This window comes from Limulus polyphemus, unplaced genomic scaffold (genome assembly GCF_000517525.1).
Source record: "Limulus polyphemus unplaced genomic scaffold, Limulus_polyphemus-2.1.2 Scaffold1942, whole genome shotgun sequence".
NCBI lineage: Eukaryota > Metazoa > Arthropoda > Merostomata > Xiphosura > Limulidae > Limulus > Limulus polyphemus.
Genome location: NW_013667552.1, coordinates 124866 through 136796, shown reverse-complemented (window position 1 = coordinate 136796; position 11931 = coordinate 124866). Strand labels below are relative to the sequence as shown.

The following is an 11931-nucleotide window of genomic DNA, read 5'->3' as shown; positions in this document are numbered from 1 at the left end:
CATTTCAAGCATTTGTTTTCAGTAAAACATTATATTTTATCTCTTATTTTCTTTACCCTAATTCTGTACGAGTTTGGTCAATTTAATCAACCTCATAACCTCCAAAAACAAAATCGAAATAATTCTAAATTACCTTTTTTCCATTCTAGAATGACTTCAAATTGTACCATGAAACTACATTCCTTAAACTCATAACAGTATACATCTATTTACAATTAAATTTTATTATTTTATTGCCCTTTGAATCATGTCTAACTACTATTCGCACCATTAAAACTTGTAAGTCACTTGGGGATCTTGGAGGACATGTTATGTTACTGAATTACATTATCCACGAGCTATTTGCATCAGTGGCTTGTTAAAATATTTTATTATATTATTATTTTTAATTTTATATTGTTGCGTATCTGCTTGTTTGTTAATTTCTGGTATAAATTCTTTCTGAGAAACTTCAGCGATACAAGTCCTTTCTTGATTAACCCAATTTATTCTTCCTAGATACAAACTTTTAATACACAGTAATTTCACAGTGAGTATGTATCTCGTCATTCTAAACTTAACAACTTTTATAACACATGCTATAAATCACACTTTACTTATGGTGCCTGCTGTTTGCTTAACTCAATTATCTATCGGCTTTCTTTGCCAAGCTTATATATACTAAAAAAGAGGGCATCTAAAACACACTCGAGCTGGTGGGCAAATTCATGATCCTTCGAGAAACTCCGGCGCACATGTTCTCAGCGTCGCGTGACTTCCTCTGTTCTAACAATATAATCTAACCTTACTAACCTAAAGAGTTTCCTATTTTTGCATTTTACTTATTTTTATAATAACAAATGAAGAACAAATATGAAAAACAAGAAATAAAGTACTTACCCGAGTACTTTTTTTTGCTGTTGACAAAACCTAACCCTACCTTTTTTTTAGTACTAATGGTAGTAGTGCACTAAATAATGCACCAAAGAACACAGACTAATAACACATAAAAAGTAGATAATTTCCTCTAACAATCATAATTTTTCTGGCTTGCTAACTATGCGTCAAGAGTTGTTACAAATTCATATAAGCTAGTCCTTGACTTTCCCATGGAAAAAAAGCTTGTACTAAAAGAGAAATTGACATTTCTCTGTTCAGAACATAATGTAATATAATACATCATTTGATATTTTTATTGGTTATAGATAATATACAATTAAGCATAAGAGAAAACTATTAACAAATCCTGAAAGAGAGGACATGACAGGAAGGGTCTGATTTTCTATTTGTTAGCTCTGTAATCAAACCAAATTAAAGGCTATAAAAATTATGGTTTGTCTGAGTAATGACAATTCTAGTGAGCAATTTGTGTTTTATTTCATAGTTATTAGAGAGGTGGTGGATAAAATAGAGAAGAGGACATGTCTAGAAAAAAATGTGTTACGTGTGTCACACTAGGGGAAATTCAGTTTTTTTTTAAATATTGCCTTATAAAATTAAGAACTTAAAATTTATATACTGTTAAAATATGGATTATTAGCTACGATTTTATGCTATACTAATTGGTATAACATAAACAAAAAGTAGTTTAATAACATTTTGAATGTAAGACAATAAAGCTTTGTGTCATGTGCAGTAAATGATACCCATGACGATAGGGTTAATAATCCCTTTCAACACTAATGAAATACAATCAGTGGTACAGATGAAAAAATGACTAACGTGTGCCAAATAAAGTCAGTTTTCTAGATAACAGTATTTAAATCAGAAGAAATAATAATTAAAAAAAGCATTAGCTCACAACATTCAAACTGTGACATACGCTATCTATCCTCAAGGTAACTTATATCTAAGTAAAACTTACACAGTCCTTCTCTATCAAGGGAACTAGGTCCTCCACCAAATAATCCTCTGAAGAAGCCTTTTCTAGGAGGCTCAGGCATATCTTTGGGTACAAAGACCGTACTTAACATATCTTGTAGGATTTCCCTAGAAAAAGATACAGGTATTCTATAAGATTCTGAATACTATAAGCATGAAGTTCTGTTTTTATACTTTACCATAAACATCGGCATCTATTATATTATTAAACACTTCGGAATCATGGTTGTGGCTTGTTCAGTAACAATCAACATATCTGTTCAGTTATTTTTACTTGTTTAACTTTATAGCTATTAGAAGTCAATCTGTGAGCATATATATTGTCTAATTTCACTATACATGGTAATTAATGATTGACTAGATAAATTATTATTCATTCTGCACTTTTCATTACCTTACCAGAAAGATGAAGATATGGTAAACTTTTGGATTTCTGAAGCAGAACAAAGGTATAAGCCAAGGCCATTAGTACCAAAAGAGAACGTCTTAAGAATCCTGTAAATCAGAAATCAAAACTGATGACAACTTCATTCCTAAATATGAATTTTCATTTGAAATATATATTAAATCAAAACAGCTATATAAAAATTACACATATTACTAAAAATTAATCAATTAATGCTCCTGATAACTTTTACTTTTTATTTTGCTTTAGAGATCAAACAGATCTAAGTAGAAGCACAAGACACTGTCCAAACCTTCTTAGATAGATGCAGTTTATTAACAATGCCTTTCAAGTATCATATCCTCTGTCTAAACCTTTTGTGGAGCACGGTATAAAACCTTGAAAATACTAGACAAAGAAAGTGTACTCTCTAATTTGACCCACTGTTCACAAACTCATGCAGTTGCATGTAATTTGAAATTTCACAAACTGTCATAACCAATTATTAAGCAAGCTCAATGTGTATGAATTCATGTGCACACTAATGTTTCAATCCATCTCATGTTCACTAATCAAAGTTCACTTTCAGATTTTGTCTTTACATTTTCACAAGTAAAGATGTAGTGAAAGTGTGCTCGACTTCTGATTAAGAGCTAGTTTTCTTAGCTTGATGGAAAAAAGTTTTAGCATTCTAACATGGAATTCTTTATGGGAATGAAGAAAGATATTGGAAAAATGGAGACAACAATAGATAGTGGTTACTAGTACTACTGGTGTTGTAGGTTTTAATGCTACAGTCATTTTATTTGACTGCAGAGTTTTCTAGTGCTAGATTCAACATATCCCTGTTTGTATATTTGGGATATGAACCCATATACCACTAGTACTGTAATCAATGGATGTTTTTGTTTTTAAATACAAAAGTCTTTTTAACTTAGAATCTGATTTCAAAAACATTTTATCTGAGCTCATGGATATAGCCATTTGATAATTTTCTTCTTAATCAGGTATGAAATAATGCTTAAGCACAATATGATTAAAATTACAGTTTTCTTTGGAACATCTAACATGACAGATGACGTATTGAGTTTTTCACTATGGGTGTGGATTATTCCAGTTAGGAACAACTATGGAAAATAATTAATCTTTAATGTTCTCAGCTTTTGCTTTAAAAAGTATTGATTTCTTGGTATCTTAGAGACTCGATATGAAAGGATTTTCACCAGATTTTCTTCAAAATGTGAAGGAAAGAAAGGTTCAAAATGTGAATAAATTCCAGTGAAAATAGGTTTATGATCCACTTTAGTGGTAAATATAACATTATGTATATATAAGAACAAAAGTTTGTCATGTTGTTGATTTTTAATAATAAACTTTATACTTGGAAGTTACCATTTAAAAACTGGAGAAATTTGTTAACTATCTTAACATTGTTAAACACCACAAAAATGTTAGCAACATATCTTCTGTAATATAGAAACTAAAAACATTCAGTACACAGCTGGAGACCATAGTCACTCCATCAATCTGTTCACAGATTTTACTGGGAAACCAGAAGATATGAAAATGTAAAGAGAAGAACAGAACATGAACTTTGATCATTGATATACACACTGACTAAGCCACAACAATTCAAAACTATAAAAACAAAAGGGTGAACTGCATCAAAGGTTATAATATTTTAAAACAATAAATTAAAAAAAAAGCCTTTCCTCCACAATGAGACCTCACACATCAAAAATCAGTTTATAATTCAAAACTACTATTACCATTTTTAATTATTTTAAATATTTCTGCTGGATCTCTCTAAACATGAGATCTATACTCTATCTTGGATTTTTTAAACCTAAAGTTGGAAACACTATAATTAATTTTAATTGACTGCCTCAATTCTTTTAGTAATTGGTATTTGAAAATAACTTACAAATAATACACGTTGAAATGAGGTCAAAGTAAAATACTACATCAACTATTAAATCATTTACTTATAATTAAGCTAACAATATTTATATTAGATGAAAATATCTGTAACAAGAAAATATTAAGTGTTAGAATTTACAGAAAACCTAGCTTCAGTAATATAAAATGTCTTTCACTACGAGTTGATAAAACAGTTTATTCTAGAATGTTGAACATTACAATTACAAACTGATTTTAACCCTTTTATGACAAAATGTATTCCAGGAACCAGGGAATATTTGGAAATTTTATACTTATTTGATTTATTGTATATTTTAAAGGAAAGCAGGTCCTATAAATTATATATTACTGGACAGTGTGAAAAACCCTTATCAAAACATGGCCTTATGGTCTCTGGGAATAGGAGATGATGAGTAAGGAGTTAAAGAGAGTGTTTTAAAAAATCTGTGTCATATGATAACAAAAAAAAAAGATTCTCACCTCAGATCCATCATAGACAAATAACAGACTTCATAGAAAAGCCTCAAATTAGGTAGACTGTAGACCACAATATTTCCATTGCCTATGAAGCATGCTAAACACACTTTACCTGGAAGTAAACTCATTTAGATAAGGCTGATTTCAGTACTGTATAATTGCTTTTATGTATTGATCTAGATAGCATTTTTTATTGAAAGTTCTTAATAATTACAAAAAAGCCATGCAGTTTTTTTGGGGGATTATTTGGTGTCTGCATGTAAACATGATGACTGGGATCCTAAAAACTGTGATTCTGTTGTATGACAAAATACATCACAAGCTACTTTAATATGAAGTTATTGTTTGAAATACTAAACAATATTTGCTGTCAGTTTCACTGAATAGCATGTGACATTCTAACAACTAGGTTATAACCAATGAATTAAACCAAAAACCAAGACTGCATTCTGTACAGTAAAACACAGAATAGGAAATTTTCAACCTTTATCAACCAAAACTATTGCACAATGTTTATTACATAACAGTGCTTCAATTTTTTTTTCTTAACATAATAAACATTAAAAATGCAATACAAATACATAAAGGTACCAATACTAAAAATTCTATCAATATGAAATTAAATGGGGGGGGGGGGAGGGCAAACCCTCATATCAACCTGTATCATTGTGTCAAGTTGTACTGATTAGTTAGTTTTTCCAATATTAGATACAAAATTAGATGGGGTATAACCCCCTCATGACCTTCCTCATGTCATCCTATATCACTGTGACAAGTTTGGTGCTGATTGATCAAGAAATGTTGTGAAGGTATATGGAACAGATATGAAATGATAGATATATAACCACTTTTTTTCCCGGACATACACTTTGCTTTATCTGGTAGATTAAGATCACGACTATGTAAAATCAACTGAGATAATACCCCAATCAGGATAATTTTTCTTTATCAATAAATGTGTAATTAACTTTAAAAACTACTTTATCATTCAAACTTTCAAAGATGCATTTTTTTTTAATTACTTTGAAATATACTCTGATACTTATAAAGGTAACAGACAGAAGAAACTGGATTTACTTTTTGTGTTTGATTTCAACAGTGCAGATTAAAGTAAATCCATCAAAATAAAATAAATATAACACTAACTAGAACTTTACTGTGCTCACCACGAGTAGAAAAACTGATTTTGCTTTCTACTGTGTAAAGTCTTGTCTACCAAAGTGTTTATTAACAAATGAAATAAAAATTACTAAGAATTGTATTACGTATTTTATACACAATTTTCTAAAAAAAACAAAAAGAAACAACTCACCCACAGATTTTAGTGTCATAACTTTTGCACAAACAACAAATGATGTATCTGTTAAGTTATTTCTGCTCATACAAGATTGTGATGGGAGAGACACCACCCAAGCTTGCTTTTCAGAAACCATTATCACAAACTGATTATCACAGACTTCAGAAGGTAAAGGAGTTAGGAAATCTGTGTTCTTGGAAAAGTTGTCCATGGTAGCTTGTAAAAAAAAATCATGTTCAATGGTATGAGCTATAAAAGAATATAATATAATCATACTTGGATGAGAGTATTACGAACACAAAGTAGTTTGTAGTAAAAAAACAACATGTATCCAAATATCTTTTGATATTTTTTAAACAAATGAAAAGTTGAAGAAAATAAACTACCCCAAGAATCGTACTGTTTTGATTAAACTACTAAAAATAATAAGAAATTGGAAATAAAAGAATGAATTTCTGATAGATGGTTTTGAAGAGAAAAACTAAAAACTTCAGATTTAAAACACAAACAAAGAGAAAGTACCAAAACCAATTACAGGGAAGCAGAACCATGCTTACTTGTGTACCAAAACCAATTACAGGGAAGCAGAACCATGCTTACTTGTGTACCAAAACCAATTACAGGGAAGCAGAACCATGCTTATTTATGTACCAAGACCAATTATAGTTAAGCAGAACCATGCTTACTTGTGTACCAAGACCAATTACAGGGAAGCAGAACCATGCTTACTATTGTACCAAGACCAATTACAGGGAAGAAGAAACATGCTTACTTATGTATCAAGACCAATTATAAGGAAGCAGAACCATGCTTACTTATGTACCAAACCCAATTACAGTGAAGCAGAACCATGCTTACATATGTACCAAGACCAATTATAAGGAAGCAGAACCATGCTTACTTATAGAAGTTATACTTGCATAATTGATGCATTTCTTCAAGCAGTAAGTTGAAGGTCAAATAATGTTAAATGTCTATGTACATTGCACTTGTAAGAGTAAATGTTAAAAATTTACAAAGAAAATGACTAACAGATTTTACCATTGTTAACAAGAAGGGAAGTTTTTTTAACTGTATCACACTGTTGTAATTTTATTGTTAAAAGCATAAAAAAAACATATTCATTGCTTATTCAACCCGACATCTCATTTTCACCTTATTACTTCTTGAAGCCCATCACTATGTGTTATATAAGCTTGTATCTGTGTGGCTGCCTATAATATAGCTCATACCTTAAAATACTTATTAATGACCCAAGCTACTGAAATTTCAAATTGTCCATTTGGTAAATCTTGTTAACATTATGCTGTGTTAGAAAACAATTATTTTACCACATAGCCATACAAGCTTATTTATTTCAGAATACCTTTCCTAAGATGTCCACAATAAGCTAAGACTCTCAGGTCCAATTGATGTGTTACATCTCTGGCCGTTTGTTAATTTCCCGTATAAATTCTTTCCAAAGAACTTCAGCGATACAAGTCCTTTCTTAAATAAAACTAGTTTATTCTTCCTCAATACAACTTTTCAATACACTTAATTTCCACAGTCACTTTAACTTAAACACCCGCTACAATTAACAAGGATTCACACGCTTTACTTACAGTCACTACTGCTCACTTAACTCAATTATCTGTCTCTATATCTCTCTTCAATCTGCTATTTGCTGGGCTTATATATTAAAATAGGGGGCATCTGGCAAACACTTGAGCCTTCATGATCCTTCTAGAAACTCATCACGTTTTCGATGGGAAGGCACCGTGGGAAGCATATAGAGCACAATTTGAGCTCCTGGCAGAGAGGATTGGATGGACAGAGGAGCAGAAAGCAGTATATCTAGCAACGAGCCTGAATGGACGGCTCTTGTTACTCTGAGTGCATTACTGATGGACAGTACTTGTTACTCTGAGTGGATTACTGATGGACAGTACTTGTTACTCTGAGTGGATTACTGATGGACAGAATTTGTTACTCTGAGTGGATTACTAATGGACAGCTCTTGTTACTCTGAGAGCATTACTGATGGACAGTACTTTTTACTCGGAGTGCATTACTGATAAACAGTACTTGTTACTTGGAGTGCATTACTGATGGACAGTACTTGTTACTCTGAGTGCATTACTGATGGACAGTACTTGTTACTCTGAGTGCATTACTGAGAAACAGATCTTGTTACCCTGAGTGCATTACTGAGAAACAGATCTTGTTACCCTGAGTGCATTACTGAGAAACAGATCTTGTTACTCTGAGTGCATTACTGATGGACAGTACTTGTTACTCTGAGTGCATTATTGATGGACAGCACTTGTTACTCTGATTAAGTTAATGAGACAGTACTTGTTACTATGAGTGCATTACTAACATACAGTAATTGTTACTCTGAGTGCATTACTGACAGACAGTACTTTATACTCTGAGTGCATTACTGACAGACAGCACTTGTTACTCTGAGTAAGCTAATGAGACAGTTCTTGTTACTCTGAGTAAGTTAATGTCAGACAGTACTTATTACTGTGAGTGAGTTAATGAGACAGTACTTGTTACTCCGAGTGAGTTAATGAGATATTACTTGTTACTCCGAGTGAGATAATGAGACAGTACTTGTTACTCTGAGTGAGTTAACGAGACAGTACTTGTTACTCTGAGTAAGTTAACCCTACCCACACAGGTCTTCATGTGGTCACAGGTCAAAGGCCTTGTCATTATGTTTGTTTACTCGCGGTCAAAATTTTAATGAACTACTATTTTATGAATGTATTCCAATAAGTTTGGTATCAAATAGTAGATTATAATTCAAATTTTAGTACTTAGTACAGCACTTGTTATTCTGGGTAATTTAATTACAGACATCACTTGTTGCTCTAAGTAAATTAATCAGAGACAGCACTTGTTGCCCTGAGTAAATTAATCAGAGACAGTACTTGTTGCTCTGGGTAAATTAATCAGAGACAGCACTTGTTGCTCTGGGTAAATTAATCAGAGACAGCACTTGTTATTCTGGGTAATTTAATTACAGACATCACTTGTTGCTCTGAGTAAATTAATCAGAGACAGCACTTGTTGCCCTGACTAAATTAATCAGAGACAGCACTTGTTGCTCTGGGTAAATTAATAAAGACAATACTTGTTACTCTGGGTAAATTAATAAGAGACAACACTTGTTGCTCTGAGTAAATTAATCAGAGACAGCACTTGTTGCTCTGGGTAAATTAATAAAGACAATACTTGTTACTCTGAGTAAATTAATTATATACAGCACTTTTTATTGTGAGTAAATTAACCAGAGACAGCACTTGTTGCTCTGGGTAAATTAATCAGAAACAACACTTGTTGCTCTGGGTAAATTAATCAGAGACAACACTTGTTGCTCTGAGTAAATTAATCAGAGACAACACTTGTTGCTCTGGGTAAATTAATCAGAGACAGCACTTGTTGCTCTGAGTAAATTAATCAAGGAACAGCACTTGTTGCTCTAAGTAAATTAATTAAGGCACAGCACTTGTTGCTCTAAGTAAATTAATTAAGGCACAGCACTTGTTGCTCTAAGTAAATTAATCAGAGACAGCACTTGTTACTCTGGGTACATTAATGAGAGACAGTACTTGTTGCTCTGAGTAAATTAATTCTAAACAGCACTTGTTACTCTGAGTAAATTAATCAGAGACAGGTCTTGTTGTGTCACGTTCCTCTGTAACTAGTGCACCAAGTGTCACGTTCCTCTGTAACTAGTCTATTCATTGTCAAGTTCATCTGTAACTAGTCTACCAAGTGTCATGCTCATCTGTAACTAGTATACCAAGTGTCACGTTCATCTGTAACTAGTGTACCAAGTGTCACGTTCCTCTGTAACTAGTGTACCAAGTGTCACATTCCTCTGTAACTAGTGTACCAAGTGTCACGTTCCTCAGTAACTAGTCTATTCAATGTCATATTCCTCTGTAACTAGTCTGCTGATTGACACATTCCTCTGTAACTAGTCTACTGAGTGACACATTCCTCTGTAACTAGTCCACCCAATGTCACATTCCTCTGTAACTAGTCTAATCAATGTCATGTTCCTCTGTAACTAGTCTACTAATGTCACATTCCTCTGTAACTAGTGTACCAAGTGTCACGTTCTTCTGTAACTAGTGTACCAAGTGTCACGTTCCTCTGTAACTAGTGTACCAAGTGCCACGTTTTTCTCTAACTAGTGTACCAAGTGTCACGTTCCTCTGTAACTAGGCTATTCATTGTCATATTCCTACGTAAATAGTTTAGTTGTAACACACAGGAGTTGAACTACATGATATTAATGTAGAAAATATATATTTTTATTAATTACAAAAATATGAATATAAAAATATGAATATAAAAAAATTCTGAAATCACAAATGTTAAATTCTAACTAGCTGTATGCAATTAGTAATAAAATATTAAACATGACTGAGCAACATACAGCAACTGGAGCACCCAGCTGTGTAATATTATTATTACTGAACTTACTTAACATCTGGTCACAATTTTCTTTGTTGTTATAATCAACATCCTTCCAAAACCCTGAAGGATGGGGGATGAGAACACCATTACTATCAAGGAAATCTACAAGCAGAATGGATTCTTTCAGTCTGTAGATAGTTCCTACAAATAGAATAATACAATAACTCGCAGACCTGACATTTGATTTCTTTCTCATCTTCCACAAACAAAAATTATTAGCATACAATTTTTTCTCCAGTTTATTTTCCATTTATCTAAATAATATATATTTTTGTCAATTATTCTAAATTACAACATCCAAATACTGTGTCATCAAACAAAAACAATGACAAATGTGATAACTGTTTTCTTTCACTATTGACTAAAACTGAATATTTCACATGACATAAACAAGTAGAACAATGTATGCAAAACAAACATACTATAACTTCTTACATCATACCTGACCTCTGAAATAATGAAAATATAAGGCAGTATATTGTCAACAAAGTTCAGTCAGTCAATAGCTTTACACTTTTCTTGCATATATCTAAATTACCTTTCACATCAATTTTCCATTACCAAAATGAGATTATTCAACTTCAGATGGCATCAGAAAGAACATTTCTACACTAACATATCTCAAAAAGTAGCACTTAAACAATAACTACAAAAATAAAAATAATTTTTTAACCATTTTTCATACAAATAAACCACACACTGGTGATAATACATGTACAGCTACAGAAAAGTTTATCAAACAACCACAAGGACAAACAAAATGAGTCATAAAACTATATGATGTTTGTATTTCATAGGTAGTTCATGTGTACATGATTACAGCATGTGCAGAAAGGATGTAAATTACAAAACAATACAAAACCCAAAACAATTTCAACTTTCCATAGATTTGTTAAAGTTTTTCAAAATCAATACATCATACTAAATGGATCATTTCTGTATTTAATGTTAAGTCATTACCAAAATACTGGATACCGAGATTTCTGTGCCACAGATTTTGACTTTCTAATGTTCAACAACAGTATACAAATATTGTTGACTTTCTAATGTTCAACAACAGTATACAAATATTGTTGACTTTCTAATATTCAACAACAGTATAAAAATATTGTTGACTTCCTAATATTCAACAACAGTATACAAATATTGTTGACTTTCTAATGTTCAACAACAGTGTACAAATATTGATTAATTCTTAATATTCAACAACAGTGTACAAATATTGATTAATTCCTAATATTCAACAACAGAATATGATTATTTTGTTTAATTCCTAATATTCAACAACAGTATACGAATGTTGTTTAATTCCTAATATTCAACAACAGTATACGAATGTTGTTTAATTCCTAATATTCAACAACAGTATATGAATGTTGTTGACTTCCTAATATTCAACAACAGTATACAAATATTGTTGACTTCCTAATATTCAACAACAGTATACAAATATTAACTAATTCCTAATATTCAACAACAGTATACAAATATTGATTAATTCCTAATATTCAAA

At 31.7% G+C, this 11931-nt stretch overlaps 1 protein-coding gene across 1 annotated transcript in view; it reads right to left on the bottom strand.

Moving 5' to 3' along the window:
- LOC106465433 (syntaxin-binding protein 5-like) overlaps positions 1-11931 on the bottom strand; it is a 146765-nt gene that overhangs the window by 15217 nt on the left and 119617 nt on the right. Inside the window, exons 17-22 of the mRNA XM_022393333.1 lie at positions 10861-10867; positions 10425-10559; positions 5955-6188; positions 4646-4754; positions 2260-2355; positions 1844-1968 (exon numbers count right to left, since the gene is read on the bottom strand). Coding sequence (XP_022249041.1) covers positions 1844-1968; positions 2260-2355; positions 4646-4754; positions 5955-6188; positions 10425-10559; positions 10861-10867 — 706 coding nt within the window. The remainder of the gene's footprint in view (positions 1-1843; positions 1969-2259; positions 2356-4645; positions 4755-5954; positions 6189-10424; positions 10560-10860; positions 10868-11931) is intronic.